Source organism: Kryptolebias marmoratus, linkage group LG7 (assembly GCF_001649575.2).
Source record: "Kryptolebias marmoratus isolate JLee-2015 linkage group LG7, ASM164957v2, whole genome shotgun sequence".
Classification (NCBI taxonomy): domain Eukaryota; kingdom Metazoa; phylum Chordata; class Actinopteri; order Cyprinodontiformes; family Rivulidae; genus Kryptolebias; species Kryptolebias marmoratus.
Genome location: NC_051436.1, coordinates 836811 through 862117, shown reverse-complemented (window position 1 = coordinate 862117; position 25307 = coordinate 836811). Strand labels below are relative to the sequence as shown.

At 37.7% G+C, this 25307-nt stretch overlaps 1 protein-coding gene and 1 long non-coding RNA gene across 3 annotated transcripts; both read left to right on the top strand.

Moving 5' to 3' along the window:
* Positions 1–2542: 2542 nt before the first annotated feature.
* Positions 2543–14322, top strand: LOC108250204. Its single transcript, XM_017439971.3, has 16 exons — positions 2543–2700; positions 7198–7273; positions 8662–8753; positions 9151–9369; positions 9522–9593; positions 9703–9814; positions 9939–10068; positions 11550–11787; positions 11991–12147; positions 12258–12333; positions 12460–12522; positions 12689–12885; positions 12974–13108; positions 13201–13385; positions 13560–13711; positions 13820–14322. Exons 2-16 carry the CDS (start codon positions 7228–7230, stop codon positions 13887–13889), a joined length of 1944 nt encoding a protein of 647 aa, XP_017295460.1. The 5' UTR covers positions 2543–2700; positions 7198–7227; the 3' UTR covers positions 13890–14322.
* A 3817-nt stretch (positions 14323–18139) lies between these two features.
* Positions 18140–20821, top strand: LOC119617209. 2 transcript variants are annotated; one of them, XR_005233431.1, is made up of 2 exons: positions 18140–19157; positions 20343–20821. It is a non-coding gene; the product is annotated as an uncharacterized LOC119617209 (long non-coding RNA). The 2 variants fall into 2 exon arrangements; XR_005233432.1 differs by having other exon boundaries at positions 18144–18293.
* The last annotated feature ends 4486 nt before the right edge of the window (positions 20822–25307 follow it).

Below are 25307 nucleotides of genomic sequence, written 5' to 3'. Positions count from 1 at the left end.
GACACACGCCCCACCCCACCCCCGCCCCCGCCCCCCCGACCCATTGATTCAGCACTAATATGCAAACCCAGAAGAGGGTGTGGTGGCATGTTTGTGTATTGTCGTTGTGATTATCTGTTATCTGAAGCTTTCCTGACTGTCTGCCAACACAACAACAAGGAAACAGAGTTTGTGATCATTTTAACCTTGAGAGACCTGCAGCCTGCAGAAACCTGTCTGCCTGGAGTCGTTCCAAATCTCAGGAGCTGAGACATCTCTGAAGCAGCTTTCTACATTTAAACGTGATGCTTTATTGTGTTTAAATGATAATGTGAAGGGGGTTAGATATCTGCATGTGGCGATGATGAAGGTTGACGAGGAAAATGTTTTTATTAATTATTTTTCTTCACTTTAGTTCACACAACACCATGATGTAAAAACGTTAACAGAAATAAAGTTGTGCGCAAAGTACAAAGAGTTCTTTTAAAGAGTTAAATCATTCAGAAAATGTCAGGATTTGTTGGTAAAGGTGCAGACTTACGCTGACAAGGCAGAAAAAACATAATTTAATAATAAAAAAACCTAAATGCACACAAGGCATGGAGCAGGACACGCAGCAGTATGACGGAAACTAACGAGTGACTCACTAATGAGTGAGGAAGAGCTGCGAGATGAAGGGTGGAGCAGAACGGACCGATGAGGAGCGATCGTAAAATCACTGAATACACAACCGCAGGAAGAAACCACACAAAGATGGTTCCAAAAGTAGGACAAATCAAACTGAATAAATAATCACAAAAAGCACAAAAGAACCAAAAAAAAACTCTGATCCTGACAGGAAAATCTTCCATCCATCAATCAACTTTAAAGGTGAACTGAAAAGTGTTTTAAAGCTGACATAAATTAAAAAAAAAAGTTATAAAAGGTGCCTATTTCCTGAGTCTCGCATTTAAAAAAAATACACTAATTTAAAATTAACAATAAGAAATTACTAAAGTCTCGTAGGCATTTCCTGTGACCCCTCTGAAGTGTGGCGCATCGAGAGCCAAACAGGAAGTAACAGATCCAGACAGAGAGGAGGGGAACCGACCCAAACCTCCAGCAGAACCTTTAGCTCCTGAAGGACCAGAAGGTTTGATGGACCAGAGTCTGGAGACGGACTGCAGAGAACGTTCTGAAGAGGAGAACCTGAGATACAGACCTTCAACAGGAGAACCACCACCTGGAGGACCGGCGCCGGCCTCCTCCCGCCGTCCGGAGGTGAAACTCTTCGCAGACGGTGTGACATCATCGTACAGAACGGGGGCTCCAGTTCCCGACAGCATCACTCCAGACCAACTGATCCTCTTTTTCTTCTTCTGCTTCCATTTTCCCTGATAAACGCAGCGACCGGAACCTCCTCAGTGTCCTACAGCGGTCGGCCATTTTCTAATTCACCACTTGGTGAAATACAAGTCATTAATGTTTGAAATCAGACAACTGGTCCACAGGAGTGTTTTCAGAGAGTGATGCACTTAAAGAAAAACAAGAAAACTGATTATTATGATATTTTATTTCTCCTTTAATATCAATCAAAAGTAAAATAATCAATATTTATCAGTTTTAAAAAACAAATAATTAGTTGTAAGGCATGGTTGTGCACAATAACTGATTACTAAGTAGGAGAACAAAGATGCAGCAGCAGCTGCTACAGCCAGATCACTGCGGTTCACTCTTTATTTAATTAAAAAAAATATTTTGTACATGCAGTATCATGTGATGTTTCTGTTAAATGAGAAACAGATATTAGTCAATTATAAGAATAAAAAAACAAAAACAAACAGATGTTGTCTCGACTGTCGCTGATCTTTCCCTTAAGGTCGGCATCACTTTTATTCACAAACTTTCAGCTAAACTTCTGTTAATTTCATTTAATTAGTTTTTAATTACTTTGACTTAATTGGTTCATAATTAAATATAATTTAGTATTATTAGATTCCATGTTTAGTTTTAAAAGGCAGTAGAAACATTTATTTTGTAGCTTTAATCTGTTTAATTTTCTTTTTCCTTTTTAGCCTTTTTTAAAGTAATCTTTATATTTTAGGCTTCATGTTTTTAATTCTTGCCTCTGATGTTTCCTCATAAATAAATAATAATAAATTCCTTCAGTTAACGTTGTTTAAGTTTCTTACAGCCTTTTTAACAGGATCTTGTTGTTGATTATAAATAATCTTTGATTTGATCCGACTTGAAGAAGAACTGACCTTTAATATAAACGACCTCTTCATCACTCATGAAGCTGGAGTGTTTCTGACTCATCATGTCACGAGGTTCATGACGTCACATTAACTGAATGATGCTGATAAGAAATTCCTTCTCTTCATGACAATAACTGGGAAGTCCTGTAAAGACTGATGATTAGACACCGTTTGTTTAACGCTTTAATTACAGAGCATGGACTGTACTCAGTCACTGAATGAAGATGCCTTTTCTTCAGCCGTGACGTAAAACTAGTCATTGTCTCCGAGTTAATATGCAAATCAGGAGCAGGTATGTTGGTATGTCGGAGCGGAGGGACACGCCTCACATGTTTGTGGAGGAAGTCAGACTCTGAGAATGAGGCAGAAATGCTCCGACTCTTGTTGTGATGGCATCTGTTCAGGATTTACAGACTTTAATCAGCTGTTTGGAGTCATTTTAAACCCCAACAACTAAAACTTACCTGGAAGCAGCGTCTCACATGTGAGTGTTTGTTGTTTTCTCATGTTTTGATCAAAATAAATTAATGATTGTTTGTGTTTGCAGAGGTTAGACGGTCAAACTCATTATGTAATAACGATCCGGGAAAACTCAGGTGTTTAATTAGAATAAGTAGAGTTGAAACTCCTAAATGTTTGACATGTTGCTTTTATTTGCTTTGAGTAACTCAACAGTACTGTCGTAAAGGTTTAAAATTATTTTCAAATTAAAAGTTCACCAAGTGTAGCTCAGACAGCTTCATTTAAAACTGTCACAAAAAGATCAAAATCGATGTTGGAACTTGTTTAAACCATTTTAATTGTCAAAATCTTTCTTTAATTTTCACTTTTTTTCCTAAATGAGTTGTAAATCCTCTGATTTCCAAAGCGGTCTGAGCTCTGATCTGCAGAACGACACTGAGGACAGTTTTATTCTGTCTCCTGGAGACGATAACCACAAACTTCCAGTGTTTGTTTGTTCTTTATTCTCATGTTTCAGGTGTAATTAGTAAAAATCAGAACCCCTCTGCAGTCGTCCACTCTTTAATTCTCCTTGAGGTAAAGGGTTTTATGTCAGCGGGTCTTAAACTCATAAAAATCTGTCCAATCTGAATAAAAATGTCTTGTTTTCCTCCCAGATTTTCTCTTTTAGTGACGGTCTTGCAGATTTTCTTTTAATCGTGAGGAATTTTTATTATTATTATGCCAACAGCAACATTGTTTACAGGGAGGGGCTTAAGATGTTTACTGAAATCAGATGACCAAAAAGGTTAATCCTGTTCCTGCTTCCAGGTTTCCAGAAGCCAAAAATAATATTTAACAAGGTGCTCTTACCGTAAAGGCTATAAAAGCTTCACTTCCCTGAATTAATTAGCGCTGATGATAGAAAACATGCTCAAATAAAAGAATTACTTCTGCTGAAACTTAAGAACTGGGACTTGATCTCAACTGATTTGGGTCCAGATCTGGACTGTGGGCCACCATTTTGGGAACCTCCAGTCTATTCAGTTCAGTTTAGTTTATTTATGTAGTTCCAGTTCAGAGCAAAGAATCTAACGGAAAAAAAACAGAAAAACAGTTGTGTTTTATTGATTTTTCCTCAGCTTTTAACGCTCTTTAGTCCCTGCCTGCTTTTAGGCCAACCCAAACAGATGGATGTACAGAGTTTTATCATTAAACGGTTTTATTATCTGAGTCCAACAGACACAAGAGCATCAGCACTGAGGCTCCTCACTCATCAATCAGGTTTCTTCCCATAAATACCTGGATGTGTTCATGGACAGACCACTGACTGGCTTCAGAGATTATATTTCATAGTTTAGACCAGGAGTGGGCAGCCCTGGTCCTCAGGGCCACCATCCTGCAGGTTTTCCTTGTTCCTCTGCTGCAACACACCTGGTTTAAATCAACAGGTGATTAACAGGCTTCTGCAGAACATGAAGAGGGGATTTAACCTCTGAATCAGGTGTTGGAGCAGGAAACAGGTAAAACCTGCAGGATGGCGGCCCTCCAGGACCAGGACTGCCCACTCCTGGTTTAGACTCCGTAGAGTAAGCTGTAAAATTATGTTGTTGTTGTTTTTAAACCAAATGATTCTTTAACTCTGGTGTGGTACAGATACGGGCCGACATCACGTCTGTTCAGTTAAATCTACAACTTTAAAGACTGTTGGAACATTTTTATCTTATACAGAAACCTGTGTGTCTGGATACAACACAGGTTCTTTACTCAGAGTTTCATAAGTTACCATCAGGAAACAGATTCAGGAAACCAGTTTATAAAATCAACCAGTTCCAGACGTCAGTAACATCTGCTGGTGACATTAAACATTCCTGAAGAGATCTTAAAGGTCGTGAATGCAGCTCCTGCGTAACTTTGTAATAATCTAAGAAAATAAAACGTTTTGATGCATAAAGTGTATAAAACGTGTCAGACACTCCCCGGCTGCCATGTTAATGACAGGCAGACAGAAACAGACTGAAAAGTAAGCCTCAAACAGTACGCTGTGGGAAAACTATGAATCAGATCCTAAGAATTCTTGAACCGTGAGCAGCAGAAGACTCTGATGGACACATGAATTCTTGTTTCTTCAGTGTTTTTAAAGAAAGACCTTCACCTCCAGCTTTGAAAACCTTGTTTTCAGTGAAAATATAACTAAATCTATCAAAGCTTGGCTGTACGCTCTCTGAAAAACCATCAGTCCTACAGCAGAGAAAAACAAACAGGTTTTTCTCTTGTTTCAACAAAAACCTCTTTCTTGCAGTTCTCTTGTTTATAATTGTACACTGTGACACATATTCCCAACTGAGCTGCACGTTTTGGTCCTTAAAATTTGTTTTATTTCAAAACTGCATAACATAATACAGGACAAAAAACTGTAATAATAGCTGCTCTTCTTGTGGAGTGTTTTTATTGTTATTTTTAATGTCCTGTTATCTTGTGTTTGTTTGTTATTTTTAGGAGAATAAAATTTATTTAATCTAATCCTTATCTTACCTGTTCTCTAATTCAGTTCAAAACAGGTTCAGATTAAAAAACTATTATGATCCAATTAAAGCAGAAACAAATTCAGTGAAACCCAAATGAGTAAAAAGTCGTCTGTTTAAGGAAACCGTCAGACTTTGATGGAGTCCTGAGAGGAACAGGAACTTAGGGATCATCCAAACTTTTCTTCCAGCTTTAAATACTGAAATGAGCAGAAATGGGTTTAAACAGCACATATTTTATTTAAAGCAAAGAATAAAATAAAAAACACCTGTTAGGAAGTATTCAGTCTGTCTTCTGGAAGACAGTGAAGGTATAACTTAAATTATAAGTTTCTGTGTGTCCCTTTTAAGCACCAGGCAGCCATGTTGAATTCTGAGGTCGGGGTCGGTTGACAAACTCAGATTTTCCAAAACAGAATTCCAGCTGATTTTCCTGACTTGGAACTCAGTAAAAATTTTAGAACAAACAGAACGTTGTTATAATCAGAAGTCTGTCGTACAGCTGCTGCTTTACCTGTAAAATCTGTTTCATGACCCTTTATTAACTTTATTAACTCCCAGGTTGACTGACACCATCGGTTGTCGTTTCTGATGACCTTCCGCCCTGTCGTTGTGCTAACAAGCAGAAAACTTCATAAACCTGTTTGAAAAAGACCCGAGGACTTTAAAGTGTGCTCTAAGTAAAATGTTCTCCTGCAGCTAAACTGAGAACTACAAGCTCAGATTCAATAATAATAAAGTTTAGTTTACTGAGGCAATTAAGATTATTAAATGAAACTAGTAAAGTTTTTCTGTGTTTCTGTGTTTGAATCTGGAGTTGAAGTATTGTTCAAACATAAATAAATGTTAATCATGAGATATAAAGATGAAGACTGCTTGGATTTAGTCTGATTATTTGGTTGTTACATCATGTTTACTGCAGGTATCTGTGGCTAACAGACCAAGTTTTACGTTTTAAATCAGGAATATATTCTGTCTAATTAGAAATAGGTTGTGTTTAAAGTTTATATTAATAAGAAAGCTGGATAAATAATAATAAAATCTGATAAATTATGGAAAAAGGTAGAATTATAGAAGTGTGCTCTTCACTAAATTAGCATACTGCAGGTAATTTTAAATTATTCTTTATACTTTCAAATTTTAATTATTCCATATATTGCTTACATGTTTGAAATAAACTGAATGAATGTATAAATAGTTTATAGTTTAATAGTTTAAACAGTTTATTTTTTCTTCTCATATTTTGATGACAGAAAAGGGACCATTAGTTTTGTCTTTGCATCAGCACCCCTAGTGGTGAATCTGAGAACTTCATGTTCTTTTTACTCATGAAAAAGTTTAAAGCCATTTTGTTTTTGGCAATAAATTTAAAGAGTTAGAATTAAACCTCGTGATTCATGATTAATGTAAATTTTTGCATTATGTGATTTGAAATCTTTGTTTTTCTGGTCAACTCCTTAATAAACAAAAATAACAAAGGTTGTAAAACTGTTCTGCTGTTTTAGAGAAACTTTAAAATTACACTGTTTCTAGGAGAAACATCGACGTTCAGGGAGTTCGGTTATTAAAACAAAGTATCTATTAGAATAAAATCTTTTATCAGTCTTTGAAAATGACCCAAACCATCAGAGTTTTTGTTTTAACGTTTATATTTTTCCTCAGATTACGTTGAAACTTCTAAAATGTTTCTATTTTAAGTATTAAAACTCTGCTGCAGTTAAGTGATTTTTTTTTTCTAGCTGTGACCTGAATATTTTAGACATTACTGTAAGTCTTACAATGCAAATCAAGAGAAGGGTGTGTTGGTATGTGCAAACAATTAGTGAGGAATTTGTTCACATGTCTGAGGCGAAACGTAACCAGAATCTGGAAAAAACAAAAGGAGTAAAAAGATATTCTGATGCTGAAGGTTGATTGCAGTTTCAAGTTTTCACCATATTTTGACCAGCTTCATGTTTTAAATAAAGTTGTGAGTCTGAGTTTGACTGTTTCTCTGTCTGGTGTCGATCTTCCAGCTCTCTGTCAGCCGATTGGTCGACTCCAACATGCTCCGCCTCCTGTTCTACCTGTCCGCTGTCATTACGCTGCCAGGTAAGGTCATGAAAACGCCCGACTGTCAGGATTTGAGTTATTTTTAAAGTTTCTTTTGTATTGGGTTTATTGTTTCTGTAGTTCTGTTATATTTCTTGTTTAGTTCTATAAGTCTTTGTATAGTTTTGTGTCTTTTGTGTTTTTGCCATCGTTTCCTTTCCTCTGTTCAGTCGTCCTGTCAGTCTGCCTCAACCACCCACACCTGTTCCTTGTTTGTAATCAGTCACCTGTGTTCATTTAGCAAACCCCCTCTGCCTTTAAAACCCGGTCATTTTCCACATTTATTGGTTTGTTGCCACTTTCATGTGCTGTCTGGGTTTTTCTCGTGTTTCGTGTTCGTGCTACCCTGGATTTTGTAAGTTTTTGTTACTCAGTGCTGTTGTTGCCACATCAGCCTTTTGTTTTTTTTCTTTATTTTAAATAAATTAGTTTTTCTTTTGGATCTCTCTGAGTCTGTCTGCATCTTAGGTCCAACCATCCACCAAACCCGAAACCTTAATTCATTTTTCATGAAAGAATAAATTGGTGTAAAGTCCTGAGGCCAAGTTTGTGTTAAATCACTAAGTAAAAGTTGCTAAAGAAAGTATCTGGGGTCTATTTTTCCTTTTTCCTTTATTTCCTATAAGCTGTTAAAACCATCTTGACATCTGGAATAAGGTCTTGCTCTGTTAAACCAAGAACAACCAGAATGTGCAGCAGCTTTATTCCATGGGCAAAAGGGCTACTTCACTTCTTGCAATTCTATGCAACACTAATTTGAGAATTTAACATACTGTAATGTTGTGACTTTAATATTTAAAATGAATTTTAACTTTATTTTTTTATGCATTTAACCATTGTCTTTGTATGTACCCTTTACACTGCCTCTGGGGTGGAAACACATGGTTTCAGTCCACTGTAGATTCTGGAAAAAAACAAAAGTACCTTGAATTTTGAACTTTTAGATCCTGAATACAAGCAGTTAAAATGAGCTACCATCATTGGGTGGCAGAGTTTAAAGATAAGGTGAGGAGGAAGCTTGGATTAGAGCCACTTCTCCTCATTGCAAAGAGTCAGGTTAAGAGGTTTGGTCATCAGATCAGGATGCCTCCCAGTCGCCTCCCTGTTGAGGTTTTTTGAGCACATCCTATTGAAAAGTGACCCAGAACTCTTTGGAGGGATTATGTGTCTTCTCTGGCCTGGGAATAACACTGGATCTGAAGCAGCTGGGTTGTCCCATTGGGAAGAGGGATGTCTTGATTTCCTTCCTGAACCTGTTATATCTGAGACCCAATAAGTGAGGAAAAATGAACGGCTGGAAGGACTGAGTCAAAATGTTAAGATTTCCTTGTTGTCCAAACAGCTGACAGACAGCTTTTCACACCTTTCATGTGTCTTCATGTCTTCAGGTGTTGCTGCAGTGAGAACTGACAGTTCTTCAGTGTTCAACATCAGCTCATGTCCCATCATGTTTTACGGACAGAAGTATGAAGAAGTATATGTGAGTAGATGCTTTCAAATCTTTAGAATCTTTCCATCTTTGTCACTTTTATTGTTTCGTCTCCATTGTTGGTAAAGATGATGTGAGCAGACTGAACACAGAACATACAGCTTATACTCATATTCTAAAGGGAATTTATTGTTTTCTTGTTTTCTGCACTTTAATGGGTTTTGCAGTTAGGTAAATACTACTTTGAGGAATAATGTCTTTAACTTTAACTCTAAATATTGGTGACCCATTCTCTATCCTGACTGGAATCTGTCATCAGCCTGAGCTGTTTAGACTTTCAAATACTTTTTTTAAGCCACTTTATATATTTTTTTTATGTCATCTTTTCTTTGGCAAATGAAAAAAATAACTTTTTGTCATATTTTTGTTCATGTTTTGGACTTCTCAGGTGAACTTAACAAGTGAGAACATTGTAATCTGTTTCAATGGCTTCTACAGCCCTCAGTCCAGAGGGGACTGTTTGCTGGGGCCTAAAGTGGAGAAGGCATACTTTGAGGTTCATGAAAGATCTTCGTTGTTAGAAGAACGGGTTCATGAGAATGTGCGAGACATCAAGACAAGTATGAATTGCTACGTGTACTTTGAACTGTGGCGCGAAGAATCTGTGGTGAGTGGTGTTCAGTATCAAGTACATTTGAATGTTGTCTCCATTTATTAGTTTCAACTGAAACAATTAGGAAAAACTGAAAAAAATAAATATGAATATCAAAAACGAAATGTTGTAATATATATTTGAGCATGTGTTTTAACTCCTTGTAGGCTCAATTATCTATAACGAGTTTTGAGAGACAAGCAGCTCTGAAGTTAAATCTTTTCTTATCCGATACTGTGGTAAGTGTCTGAGCTTTGTAGATACATAATAGTTAATAAACAGTGTGGATTTTGTCTAAATTCAGTCCTCTCTGCTCAGTGGTTCTAACACTTGTTTGTGTTTCTGTAGGATGTTGACGTTCTCGTTGATAATAACTCTGTCGATGCACTGACAGTTACAAACCCCAGCGATTACGTTTATAATGTTGCTTACACAGACATTAGTGGCTGCAGGGACTCAGGTTGGTAAACTGCTGGAAACAAATAGTAAAGTACAATAATTCAGTGTTTCTGTTTGGGTTTACAGAAAATAAATGTTTAAGAATGTTTTGGTTTGTAAAACTGACACATTCTTTGTATCCTCAGGTCTGGCATATAAAGCTGGTACAGTGGTGAACTCTGTTCCTGAAACCTGTTTAAGTTTTATCTGCAGTGAAACTGCAGTCCTTCAAAATTCCACTTGTGGGCCCCTGGAGCGCTGTCAAGGCAATGGCAGGTAAATATGTTCACTTTATAATAAAAAAGAGTTGTGATCGAACAGATTCCTAATGAGGGATCCACAGGTCCATCCATCCTTCTATGGATCTAACATGCAGCTACCAGATCTTACATTTCTAAAGACCTGCAAATATTTGCAGGTCTACTTTTTATTATCCATAATTTGTAAATTGTTAATATTAAACTGTTTTATATGTATTTTATGTTTCATATTTCTTATTTCCTCCATGTTTTCAATGGTTGGATCAAATATAGCATTAAATAACAGAGCAGTGCTTCTCTGCTTTCTAATATTACGTGTCAGTGTTCGGTTGTTGTTCTTTTAACAGGATTAGCACACAAGCTAACATTGAATTCAGGCTTTTATCAAGTCATGGTGCTAAGGCAGACAGTTGAGAGTAGTTGACTTACCTCTGTCTTGTTTTTTCATTTTCTTCCTTCCTTCACTGTCTTTTTCAAAATCCTGAAGGAGATGTGCACTTCATTTTTTAAAGTTTACCACTAGTTGCTGTGTTGCTGTCTGCACTTTTCTGACAGCCAAGGCTGTGTCACGGGGCCCCTCCCATTTAAGGGGGTAATGCTAGTATGACAGTCATATCAATGCACTCAGTTTTTCATTGCTTGTTGCATTTAGCCACAAGCACATTTGCAGTAGAGGTCTTGAACATGGACCATTCGAGTTTTATGTCCCTGACTTTCCCTGGGACATGAGAAAAAAAATCCTGGAGGTGCAAGTTAAATATCTCATGGACAGGAGCCTGTACCAAATCTTTCCAGTTCACCCTCACTACTCATATAAGTTTACTGGGCCTGTCTAGCAGCCTCCCCCACCACCAGGTGGCAATCAGTTGACAGCTCTGACCCTCTTTTTACTTGAATGTTTACCTGAGTGGCGACCCTGTTATTCACCAGGGAGAATTTCAAGACCAAGCACTAAGATGGATACTTGAAAGTATCCTCACACCCACCCAATATGTCATGCTCTGAGGAAATTTAGAGTTGGAGAAAGTCCAGCTACTCTCCAGAAATCGGGTTCCAGAGCATGAGCTGTACATGGAGATGAGCCCCAGTGAGGTTCCCTACCACTAAACTCACACTGCACCCAACTGTGATTATGCAGGTGATGGGAACACATAATGACTTCCCAGAGCTAATTTGAGCATGTCCTGACCAAGCCCCACTGTGCTCCCCTCTCTTAAGCCTGACTGCAGGAGGATGAACTGATTTCTCTGTTACAGGCAAGGTGTTCTATTTATTGTGATCTCCTCAGTTAAGGTCTGTTTTAATTAAAAGCTTCTATTATAAAAAAACAGCAGAAAATGTTTTAAGCCTGTTGACTCTGTGATCAGTGGGGCTTCCTCTAGCGCCACCATCAGGTCCACACTGTGGCTGTCAGTCAGAGATCTTCAACAGTAGAGTGCCCCCTGGTGGCTGCAGCCCTCAGCAGCAGCTCATGATGTTTGTTTCTGTCTCCATCAGCTGCTTCTTGGATGCCATCTGCACTGTGACGGGCCCTACTGTCATCGACTTCTTTGGTCACTTGGACTTTGTAAAAGACCGGTGTGTCTATTCTCTGCTGAACATCCCATCAGTCTCAGACTTTCAAGTGCTGGCCAAATTCCAGGAGCGACGTCGTAAAGATGTGAGCTTCCTGGACAGCGTGACATTGGAAGTGAACGGCACTCACATCCACCTGAAACAAGGCGGCATAGTTCTGGTGAGTCTCCTGCAGCTGCAGTTCATGAGTCAGAGTGGACTTGGATCCAGAATGTGTGGACTCTCATCTTTCCTCTCAGTGACATTAAGAAGCAGCTCTCTGAATGCTGCTGAACTCAGTGGTTGTTGCTGTGAAAACAGCCTGTTTGTGTGTTTGACATGTTTCACTCAGTGTTTCCTCCACTTTGTCTCTCTGTGATGCAGGTGGAGGACACACCTCTGAACCTCAACAGTTCAGCTCAGGTGGTTCATGGTTTGCAGCTCTCCAAAGACCAAACTGGAGTCACTGCCATGTTGCAGATCGACGACTTAAAGATTACTATCTTCTTTGATGGCTACACCGGACAGATCCTTGTGGAAGGTACAGAATAATAAATGAGTTTGGTTGATGGGGAATGTAAACTCTGCTGTGTTCATCCTGTTTGAACATTGATGCTGATGTGTCTCTCAATCTGTCCTGAACTGGTCCAGGACCTGCTGGACCATCTCTTCAGGGTTTGTGTCAAAACAGCAGCGAACCAAGGCTACCTGAGTACAGCTCCACCAGGTAAGACCTCCTCACTGACTGCTGCTCTGCTGCTGCTGGATGAATGGACTGCAGATATACTCTGTGTGTTTGGATGAACAAGCAGAGCAGCAAACAGTCCTGACCTTGTTGTGTGTCGCCCCCTAGTTGTGAGACGCAGTATAACGACACTGAGGACCATTTTATCAACTGCACCAAAATTACTGAACGGTGAGCAGATACAGAAACATCTGTCTGTGTTTCACTCTGATCTCTGTGGTAAATTACATGTTACATCACATGTTTAATGTCATGTGACATTAACTCTGATGGGAGATAAATCCATTTATTGATAATGTATTATCTCCCATGTCGTCTCTCTCCTCATGTGGAGCAGCTGTAACCTCCTGAAGGAGGCGCCCTTCACCTCCTGTCCCATCGACCCAGAGCCCTACATAACCGCCTGCACAGACACTTTGTGCAAATATCCTGCAGTGGACGGCCTCAAATGTCAGTTCCTGGAGGCCTACGTCAAAGCCTGCAGCCTGTTCAGCAACACCACGCTGGAGGACTGGAGATCGAAGGCTGAATGCCGTAAGAGCTGCTTCACTCCAACATCTGCTCTAAAAACAAAATCAGTGCTAATGTTTTCAGAATAATATATCAGTGTGTCCCTTTGCAGCCTCTCCTGAGGCCTTCTGTCAGGAAATGACCTGCAGTGATCATGAGTTCTGTGGAGAGAAGAACGATTGTGAAGAAACTCGCTGCTTCTGTCGACCAATTTTTGCTTCCAAGTACAGAGAGAGAAACACTTTAGGTACAACAGCTATGATATCAACATGACAATAAAGTTGAATGATTGGAGGAAAACTTTTAACTGATTTTTATCATCAACATTGTGACAATTAGGTGATCCAACAGTCTGCAGGCGAAACACCGCTTCTCTCACCCTGGCCGGTTGTCTCCTTGAGGACAAAGGCATCGACTACACCTTCTTACATCTTAATGACCCGACCTGCAGAGGTCAAATGAATGAGAGGACCCATATGGTGACATTCTGCTTCAGAAGTAAAAGATGTGGGACGGAGGTCTCGGTGGGTTCTCTCCTCCAATGGTTTATTTACTACCAGCAGCTAAATCTTATCTAGCTCTCTTCTCACTTCTCATTTGTCTAGTTTGGGATCTTCATTTGGAGGGGTTCAACTTTAACTTTGACATCTGAGTCTGTAAACCTATTCATAACATCATCTTCATTCTTTGTTATGTAGGTCAACAACAGTCGAATCATCTATAAGAACACCATCACAAACAAGAACAGCTTCTCTGACATGATTGTTCGCCAAAACCAGGTCAAGATAGAATTTTCCTGCTACCTGAATCAGCCAGGCATCAAATCTATGGCCTTAAGATACAAAGACGTGTATGTTGTTGCTGCTTTGTTTTACATCTTTACATCAGTTCATAACTAATTCTTCATTGACTGATTGTTTGATTGATTTCTTTCTGTCTTTATGCTTTCTTTAACCAGAATGATGCCAGAGAGCCACAGCAGCTCCACGCCAAGTTTGCAGCATAGCACCAGATTAAAACAGTCATGAAGATATTTCAAGGCATGAAGACAATCCTGAATCCTGGGTTAAACGCACGGGGATATATTGTAAATATAATGTAATAATAAAATAAATTATTGTAACCCAATTAATACGTTTCACCACTAGTAAAAACAAATTTAAATAGTCATGTTTTTTCAATGAATTCTTTAAGAGTTTTAAATGTGTGAAGGCATGATGAGAAGGTTGTTGATTTTGGTGTCAGGGTGTTTTTTTGACCCCTGACTCAACCAGAAAAGCTTAGAATCACTTAATGAATTCCACAGAGAGGAAAGAAAAGGAATGGTCACACAACAGTGAACTCTTTGGAACCAGATGTCATGCTACCATGTAAACAAACTAATTTTAGGAGATATGTAAAAAAAAAAAAAATATATATATATATATATATATATATATTTATATTTATGTATACATTGATGTAAGTGTATTGTCAACTCTGGAACAAACACAGTAAGTAATGTATTTAGGGTTTGTCCCTACAGATTTTTTTTTTCTTCAGTATGCCCATGAATATGTATGCACAGTACATATAAGAAGCTAATAAAAATCCCAGAAATGCAACTTGAGAATCTGTCTCATTTTTACGACTTCCACTAATATGATATCAGCATTGTAGATAGGATGCAATTTTGAGCCAGTTTTCTTATCTTCTTCACACCCGTGAACCTCTCTAGATCCGCAAGCCTGCTCTGGTTTTAAGTTTTAAAATTTAAGTAAAAGTCCATGAGTTATATGTTTAAAATCTTGTGTGTGTGTGAAAACATACCCCTTCACGACTCTTTTTTACTCACAAAGATAAGACCATAATTCTGGGCTTTGGCCCTCATAGGTGAGTGTACAAAAAACAGTACATATATGAACACACATATTCTGGAGTGTTGACTGGGGATTCCTCATGCACATTCTTTTACCTGAAAGTCATTGGACACCTAACAGGCGTTCTTGAATATGGGGTAGAGTGGGGACCACATGGACATCATTGTATCTGAAATGAAGTGGTGGCCGCACACACGTTCCTGGTTCCAGTGATGAGTGGTGCCGCACACACGTTCCTGTTTCCAGTGATGAGTGGTGCCGCACACACGTTGATGACCCTCGTGTTGTAGGGACCGCATACATATTCTTGTAGCTGACATTAAGAGGGCATCACACACACATTTAGTACTGATAAGAACATAGAAGAAATAACTGCTAGTGATCCTGGTTAATACTGTAAGGAATATAAATTCAGAAAAGTGAAGTAAATGTACATCCAGGCTAACATAAAGACGGCACATGGCGTGGTGGTGGGAGGGATTTGGGAGGAGCAGATGAACCACCCACTTTGCCTAAAAATATCAGTTTATTGTATTTGCTATTAATTTCTGAGGGGGCATTTACACAAAGCTGGTTTTCAGTGAAACTGTAGCATTTATGTAGGAGTTTGGTCGTTCGTTTACTTGTCAACAGCAGTCGGATTATCTGACACTGAAACTTTTTGAAACCAGGTCTCAGAGTGGAACTTCTGTCCCCTAACCATTTGCATTTCAAAGGAAGCTGCACGGTGTGAAATCTATGGAGCTAAACTGCTTTTGGTCCGTGGACTTCGCTACATTTGTGTATGAATTTTGAGACTCCCCTGACTTGTCTCAACACACAAATGTTGTTTTTCTAACTGGGAATTATCTTCCACCAATCAGGAACCCTCAATGTTTTTGCCAATCAGAAGAACGCACCCACATGTGGGAAACAATTTATTTCTAAGCCAATCACATTGAGCTATTCAAACGCTTCGCTATAGACCCGTTAACAGTCTACGTCAGCAAGAAGCTGATTGGCATCGTGGCCCGATCTGTACCGTCAGCTCATTTGTGCATGCATTAAAAGAAATACTCCTGGGAGGGCTTTTTTCTTTTCTTTTTTGTATTTCATTGCAATAGTATAAATAATATATGATTTAAAGAGAATAACAATGATACATATAAAAATGATTCAACAGCATTTTGCTGGACCGCTATGACTGATCTGAACATGTGCAATCATTACATCACACAAAGAGTGAAACATTTAACTTAAATTTATTTGAGAATTTATTTTTTAACAAATACAAATAGAGCAAGGAATAGAACATATAATGTGTAGCAAAGTATGCCAGGAGGATAGGTTTCTACAGTAAATCTCATAAAAGATGACTTTTATTAAGATAAAGGTCTTCTGTTGTCAGTAATGGGTCCACCAGAGGGCGCATTGACAGCATAAATACGTTACAGTCCAATCAATCAACCAGTACACCTTTTTTTACTGAATAATAATTTTCAAAGTAAATTAAGACAGTTCAGAAAGACACCTGATTAGTTTAAGATAATTCCCAGTTAGAGAAAAGATATTTGTAGGTTGAGATAAGTCCGGGGAGTCTCAAAATTCACACACAGATGCAATGAAGTCCACAGACAAGAAGCAGTTTGTAAATCAGGAAATATTTGTGTTTGCATCAGAAATACAGGTGTTGTTCTGTGCATTTGTGTATTCATGAGACTGTTTTAGCTCCATAGAAATCACACATGCACATCACAGACAGCTGCAGTCAGTAGCTGTTCTGTTCATGCAGGAGGACATCACCAACAGGAATAATGGAGGACAGCAGAAAGCTGGTTCTGTTCCTCCCCCTGTCCAACATGGAGCAGCAACCCAACCTCACTGGAAGGCCAAACTAAAATTCTTGTTTTCACCACTTTGGATGGAACTGTTTACATGCTGGAGAGACTGGGGTCTGCACGTCTATAAACGCCAACTAGTGGTCTGGCATGGGAACTACAGTTGGTTGATGTGTTTGCAAAGAAACACTAAAGGAGAGTGGAGCTGGGCTCTCCTCTTTCTCCAGATTGAGACACGACATGGTGGACAAGACAAGACTTATATGACAAATATGCTGCTTTTAGATTGTAAATTAAAGTTTAGCAAATCTAGGTTTGTTTGAAAAACCTGTGTTATTAGATCTTTAAAGTAGTGTAGGAATATATTTCTGATTAGTTTAATACTACAACTTAATGTATGATTAATTTTAGAGGTGTAAAGTATCATGTTTCTAAAATTTAAAGTAATTTTAAGCAAATTTAAAATGAAGGAGCTTCAGGGGGGCTTTGCCACTCTGGGCCCCCCATTAAGGCGTTGCACCTGGACACCAATGGGGGCCTAATTGACCTCCATGAATGAATGACATTAATTTGGCCTCCAGTTCTAATGTTAAGAACCTTGGTGTTATTTTTGATCATGACATGACTTTTGTTGTGACTTGGCATAAATAAACTGAATTGAATTGTCAACAGAAGAAAAACTGGAAAAAGAAATAAAAGTTTTTACATTTGAAGGTTTTCATACAAAACAAAAACAAACTTCCACATTTTGTTTTACTCAAACAAGTACACAGGAGATGGACAACAGAATCCAAAGAAGTAAAATCAGAAAATTATCAGCAACATTTTGGTATTCAGACCTTCATCTGGATACCTGATGTAGAGATATTCAGAACTCAGCAGAAGCATCATGAGAGGCATTTCCTCATATGATTGTGGTGGAATAAAACCATGAAGTGGATTAAACCAACAGCATAAAAATCGTTCTGACTTCGTATGTACAAACTTTGTTTAATCACTTTAAATTCAAGAAACTCCTCAGCAAAAATAATTAAATGTTAATAATATTGTTTTCTCATGTTTAAAACACATGAAATTAAATATTTGTTTGTTACAGTTCCTTTTAGTAGTTAGAGATTAAACTCTTATTATTGTGTTCACAAAATTTAGTTGTAAATTGAACTGAAACTTTAAATTTGTAACAGTGCTATGTTGTTGCTTGTAGTGAAACAAAAGATTTTGTTTTGTAGCTGAGTAATAAACTGACAAAAGTTAAAGAATTACTACCATTTTCTTTGTAAAACAATACCACAAGGCAGTAAATGTAAGTCTGCAACTAACAAATAATAAATTCTACCCAAGAAAATTGGCCTACAAATAAAAGTAAGCTTTTTACAGACTCTTATAGTTAAACCACTGATAGAGGACTAAGTGATGGTGTATTATAATTGTGTTACTCAGCGAAGAAAAATTTGTTCTATTCTGTAATGATTCATCAATGATTCATCAATTAATGAAACCCTTTTAAGTCACATGCATAAATGCTGTGACCTAAAAACTAGGCCCATTATTATTAATATGCAAATGAGCATAAACAATTATTGGTGTGCTTAAGAAACTGCCTGAGACACTTATTTACATGCTTGTGGAGGAACCGTCCTGAAGTAAAGTTGCTCTGATGGCATCTCTGAAATATACATGGACTTTGGATGACTGCTGGTTTGGGATCTTTCTTTGGCCAAAGACCTAAAACTTCACCAGCAGCAGCTTCTCAGATGTAAGTTTTCTTTGTTACTTTTCCCAAAGAGGTCTGATTTGGTATTTTTGGTTTGTTTGTTTATCAGTCAATGTGTTTGTCTGTTAGCAAGATATCTTATAAACTAATGAACAGATTTTGATTAAACTTTCAGGAAATGCTGAAGTTGTCACAAAAAACAAGTGATTACATTTTGGTGGGGATCTGGATCTGGGGATTCGGATGCTACAATGTTTTAATGATGCTGTGGCCTTGGTAGAGGTTTGTCTCTTAGTGCTTCTAGTTTTTTCATGTTTTAGATAAAATCAAATGAAGACTTGTGTTTGCAGCAGCAGGACCCAGTGATCATGAGGAACCTGTCACCTTATAAAAAAGGAGGGTGTTTATCAAGACCAAACATTCTGAAAAAGATTTGATAGTTTTACCACTGAAAATAATTTGTTTCTCTTAAACACATGGGATGATCTGTTCAGAATCTGCATGCTCCCATGAACACAAATTTACAGAAAAATACAGACAACACTTTTAATCCCATTTATCTGTGATGCTATTTAAAAACTTAGATAAATACTGTTTTAAAAGAAACCTAAGCTGCAGGTTGAATAACTCGTGTCTTAATATGCAAATCTATAGGAATGTGGTATGCATGAAGGGTGTAACTACTGCCTCAGGCACGTCTGTGATTAATATATAAAAGTTTAATAATTATCATAAAGATATTTTAAAAATATATCTTATAGATAATAATCTGTTATATTCTAAAGCCAGAGACTGAGACATTTACTTACTGCAGCTTCTCCCATTTAAATGATCTCAGGTTTTGATGAAGATGATCCGTATGTTTGTTTCCTGAGGCGCCCCCGGTGGTCAGAAAGTAAACTGCAAGTAATGATCATTGTGGTTTATAAAGAGAAAATGTTTTGTTTTTGTTTTATAAGCAAGTATGTAGGTAAAGAAATAAACCTCTAAACTGTAATATTTAGCTTTTTCTAAATATTGTGTTCTAAAATTTTTGAGTCCTAAATTCATAAAATTTAACAATTACTGAGATTTTATCTTTTTTCAGTCATTAAAACAATGTTTCTGTGTAAAAAACTGTGAAAGTAGGCAGCTATAAAGTTATGTTTTGTTAGAAATGTACAAAACTTGTGGGTCAAACAGGCAGTTTATGTTTCAGTCACTTATCGAAATTGACTTACCTCCCAGAGGGGCGTCTTGGTCAGGGACTTCTTTAAACTAAACTTTGATGTTTTTAAAATAATTATTTACTTAAAAGATCTTGTAAATCTGTAATTTAAACCCTCAACAGATACTTGATTTTGAAGAGTTTTGTGAATTTTCCAACTAATTTTGGTGGTGACCTGGATCATTATTCAGATACAACAATGTTTTACTGACTCTATGACCTTGATAGATGTTTGAGCTCTCTGAATGCTGAGTTGTTTGCAGCAGAAATAATTATGATTAATTAATGAGTTTTACAGTGAAGTATAGGATATTATTTGTTTCTCTTAAACACATGGGATGACCTGTTCAGAACCTGCACGCTGTCATGAACACAAATCTACAGAACATTACTGACGACACTTTTAATTATATTTGTCAGTGATGCTATTCAAACACTTAAGGAACTATTGTTTAAAAAGAAACCTAAGCTGCAACCTGAATAACTTGTGTCTTAATATGCAAATCTAGAGGAATGTGGTATGAAGGGTGTAGCTGCTGCCTCAGGCACTTCTGTAGTACAATGTAACAGCAGCACAGATTAAAATATAAAAGGTTAATAAAGTTAAAAGATATTTTTAAACTGTATGTTTCAAATAATGATCTTAATAATAATTTTATAGCACTATAAAACAACCATCAGTGAATAAAGAATAAGGTATATAATTGTAATCATATAGAAATATTAAAGCTAAACTGAAATACAATAAAATATCACAAAAATAAACTCTAATTCCATTAGTGTCTTAAGTCAGTCACACTTCTGATTGAACGTCTAAATTGTGTTATTTGTGGTTGTGAGGATTTTGTCTCTCTTCTGATGTGCGTAACCTTTTTATTTTGCAGGTTGTTTTCCATTCTGGGCAGGGCTGACTCTCCTGGCGGCTGCTGCTCAGCTGTTGGTGATGGAGCTGATTATCAGCCGGACATTTAGGGCAGAGAGGAGGCGACGTTCTTCGTTTGTCACTTTGTCAACACATGGTGAACACACCGGATTTTGTGCTATTCTGAGGTTTCTGTTAGTTACCTGTCCCTGTGTCTAGATCACTTTGTGCACCTTCTTGCATTCCCTCCATGGGTGTCAAGTAGTGATGTCCAGGTAGAGCTTTGTGAAGCAGTAAAAATTTGCAGCCAATTGTGTTTAAAATGGTTCATTTCTCAAAGTTTCAAATTCTCAGGATCGCCCCCTGTTGGTCAAAGGTTTGAGACAAATACTGAAAAATATAGTCAAATGTTAAAATTGTTTTAATTTGGTTTCTAAGGTATTGGAACAACACAAGTAGTTTTTAAATTAATAAAGTTTTACCTGTGTGTGTATATATATATATGTGTGTGTGTGTGTAACTTTGTGTTTTTATATAATTGGTCCTGCCTTGTTGGCAGTAAATTCAAGATGTTTAGATGAAAAGATATTTAGTTCTGCAGAAAAACCTCAGAGCTGAAATAGTTTGACTCATTTATGTTCTGTTGTACCTTCCCAGTGGTTGTTTTGGTTTATTTAATTTATTTAATCATTTATTTAATTTTCAAGTAATTTTTTTTAAATTTTCATAAGAAAACTTTACAAAGAGGTGGAACAAAGTCAAAAGTTAAGAGCTTTGTTTCAGCTTCTTGGATGCTTCTTTTACGTGTTTCCCCCTCTTGTTTCTGATGGACTCCTGTCTGTCTGGGATTAAACTCAGAGAGGCGCAGATCTCCAGGAGAACCATGTCTGCAGCTGGAGCGAGGATTTATTTGTCATCAATCACCTGATTTAAGGGAGGCTCAAAGCTGAGTTTCATGTAAGATTGTCCTTCCTGCTCGAAGCAGGATGAGAAGCTTTGGTTCAGTTGGCCCGTCGCTAGTATCACCTGCTAGAAGTCCAGGTCCTTTGCTCCGGTGCCACCAAAGTCCAGTCCAGTGTTCTTTTTGAGTGAACCTCCTTTCTGGAAATCCCTCCTAACTAAGTCACAGGGGAAGTCAGGTCAGCTGCAAACACACCGGCCTGCCTGCTCTATGCTCTTCACGCTAACCCGCCACAGTTCCCAGCAACGTAAACTGGTTCCAGGAATGAGGAAGGCTACATACATCCAAAGACAATTAGTTCAGCCTTAACTATGACTGTACCATTTATTTATCACTATATATTTCTAATTATTTCTTTTTATGACTGTAATTTGAATATATATATATATATATATATATATATATATATATATATGATGAAGCGTTTTTCTTCAGGGGTGGGGGTTGGGTGATACAGAAGAGAGGCTCGCCCACTCACGCTGGAACCTCCACTGCTCTTCAAATACACTGTTCACCATCAAAACCTGCATCCAAGTTTTCATTTATTCATTACTTCGACCCCGGCACCTGTTTGATTCAACAGCTCCATGCTGTGAGGGCCACAGTCACACAGAGTGCTGATAACAGTTTTCAGTCCCTTTTATTTATTGCAAAATTCAGGTTTGTCTGAACACTTTAAAGCAAACGCCCTTTGTGGAATTAAGATACAAAATCTGTTGTTGTAGTTACACTTTGAGTCGCCTTGTGCTGAAAAGTGCTATATAAATAAATATACCTACCTACCTACCTGGTTACGGTATTTAGCTCTGACCTAAATACCTCAACCAACGTGTCAGTATGCAAATTACCAAAAAAGTGGGTCGGTATGTTCTACTAGCTGCCTGACGCACATTCTTCTTTATTGTTGCAGGAATTTAAACACATTACACAACAATAATTTATTATTAATAATCACCTATTTTATTGTACACTAATTTAATTACAATTATTAATTTTAATAACAATATTGACATCATAAACATTCTTGTCTGCAGCATCATCCTTTGTTTTAAAACAACAAACTGCATGTTGTTAAAGTTAAAAAAATTGTTTTTTAAAACTTTTAGAACTGTGCTACCATTGGGTGCTGTCAGCTTCAGCAGCCAATGGTTTACAGTTGTTCTCGATTGTTTCCACACAAATACTGGTTCTTGAGACACCGCGCACCGATTCTGTGAAACTACGAGCACACTTCCTGCTTCACACCCAAGCTGCAGATCTAAAACACACTGCCCTGCTGTGCTCACTGCCTCATCCCATGGGCAAACACCCGTCACACCGTTTTACAACCAGCAACCAGGTGATGCTTCTCATGGCGGGATCTTTCCCCGCTGCTTGGTTGTGATGTGGTCAGAAGAGTTTTAAACAGGAAATCCTTCTGTTTGTCTGTAGACCTCTGTAGGTGCAGCTTTGTGTTGGCTGGGAGGAACAGCTCACTGTTTTTATGGGACAAATCAAATATATTTGTGTGTTCTGGGTATAAAAACAGTATTTTACTGTCTGTAGTCAGTGTGACTCTGAACAGAAAAAGGCCTGATTCGTTCTGATGAACGGAGAAGAAGTGTTTTCCATCGAGAACATCAGAGTTCAGCTGGTTCTTATCTTTATTCATATGATGCTTTGTGTGTCATCTGAAAACTAAATACACTTTTAAGAAGAGATAACAGTGTTTTACATGTAAGGTTTAGTTTTGCAGGAGAATTAAAGGGTTTGGTCCATTGTGTGTGTGTTTTTATTTGTGTGCAGAGTTCTGAGAATATGAGGCGTACTTTCAGAAAATGTGTGGAAACAATCGAGATCAACTGTAATTTTATTAAGTAGTGGAAATATATGAAACGAGACATGTCCTTTGTTGACGGTGAACTTTTGCAAAATAGCTGCTCACTGGAAGCAAATCATTTAGGCTAGCAGCAGAAAAATAAACAATCAAAGAAAATGAATGCAGGTCTGAGGACTCAACCTTGGGTTTCCCACATGGGAATCAGGAGCTCGAACCATCGTCCTGCTGCAGCCTTGGAGGTCAGGCTGCTGGAAGGTATTTATCCAAGCTATCTCCAACACTCCTCTGTGCTTATAGGGACGGATCGTACCACTGTCAGAATGATGGGGGGAGGATTATTTTAAAGACATAAATGTATTGTTTTGCCTGAATAAATGATGAATTTCCTTTCTGTTTGTTTAATTGTTTCAAAGTATAGTTTCCTCAAGTGGGGGACAATCTCTGTTTTTCCAAAATGAGGGGGGTCCAGATCCCCCCTGGATTTACGCTCATGAGTAAAAGACATTATTTGTTTCTCTTAAACACATGGGATGACCTGTTCAGAACCTGCACGCTGTCATGAACACAAATATACAGAACAATACGGTCAACACTTTTTATTCTGTTTGTCAGTGATGCTATTCAAACATTTTAAGAACTATTGTTTAAAAAGAAACCTAAGCTGCAGGTTGAATAACTCGTGTCTCATTATGCAAATCTAGAGGAATGTGGTATGAAGGGTGTAGCTACTGCCTCAGGCACGTCTGTAGTACAATGTAACAGCAGCACAGATTAAAACATAAAAGGTTTATAGAGTTATCCTACAGGTATTTTTAAACTACAGATAATAATCTCTTATATTCTAAATCCATAGACTGAGACATTTACTTATTTTAGCTTCTCCCATTTAAATGCAGGTACTGATTATTGTTTTTTTTAAAGAAAAAATCCTTTTTTTTGTTGTTTTAACAACATGTATGTAGTTAAAAAAAACTTCAAACTGTAATATTTAGCTTTTTGTAACAGAAAAATATATTTTTTCTCTTTGAGTTCTAAATTAATAAAAGTTGAACAATTACTGAGATTTTCTCCTTTGTCAGTCATTAAAAGAATGTTTCCGTGTAAAAACTATGAAAGTGGGCAGCTATAAGGTTATGTTCTGTTAAAAATGACTAAAACTTGTGGGTCAAACAGGCAGTTTATGTTTCAGTCACTCATCTAATCTGACTCACCTCCCTGTGGGGTGTCTTGTCATTTTGTGCCGTAAAAGAGTTTTATTTTATTTTGTTTATTTCAAGCTGCTGGCTTCTTATAAGACGTCACACAAGGTGTGGAAGAAAAATGGGAGAAGAGGAAGGCGCCACGGAAAGGTTCACCTCTGGACCTCTGGGTCAGCGAGGGGGTGGAAGGATCTTTATTAGTTAGTTTAATTTTATAACACTATAAAACACCCGCCGGTGAATAAAGAATAAGGTATATCATTGTAATCATATAGAAATAATAAAGCCAAACTGAAATACAATAAAATATCACCAAAAATAAACTAATTCCCTTCATGTCTGAAGTCAGTCACACTTCTGATTTCTCCAAATAAAGCAGTTTTCATACATGATGTTATCAAGCCTATATATTGTGTTATTTTTGGCTGTGAGGATTTTGTCTTCTTTTCTGATGTGGGTAACCTTTTTATTTTGCAGGTAGGGGAGAATGTTTTCCAACAGGCCTATTGAGGTGACTGTGTTACATCTGTACTGTGTTGCCATGGGGCCTGACTTCCAAGTAGAGACATTGTCTTCAGCTACAATCCCTTCTTGGGAAGTGGATTTTGTTCTCCTAAGCTCACGTTGTCGAGAAGCAACTACACAAAAACGAATATGGAAAGTTATCTGTTGCACGTCTGAAGACTGAAGAATTGAATGTACTTGAATCCAAACTGTTCAGGTCCGTCTCAGTGGGACGTGTGTGTGTTTTTACTCTACCACTGGGTGTGGTGAATGTTTATAAAAAGAAGCAGCCCCAGAGAAACGGGGGATCTTCACAGATTGGGCCAGAAGTCCCGATTCGGCACAGACTCTGTTATTTTGAATAAACTCTCACTGTTCAAGAATAACTTATGTCTGTAAAGTCATTTCTTTTTACATCTTTGCTGCAATTATGAAGACCCAGAAGAACGTCCACCTTTTGAAGACACTTCACTATGAAGAAAGACTATTTCAGCTTCTTGAAGC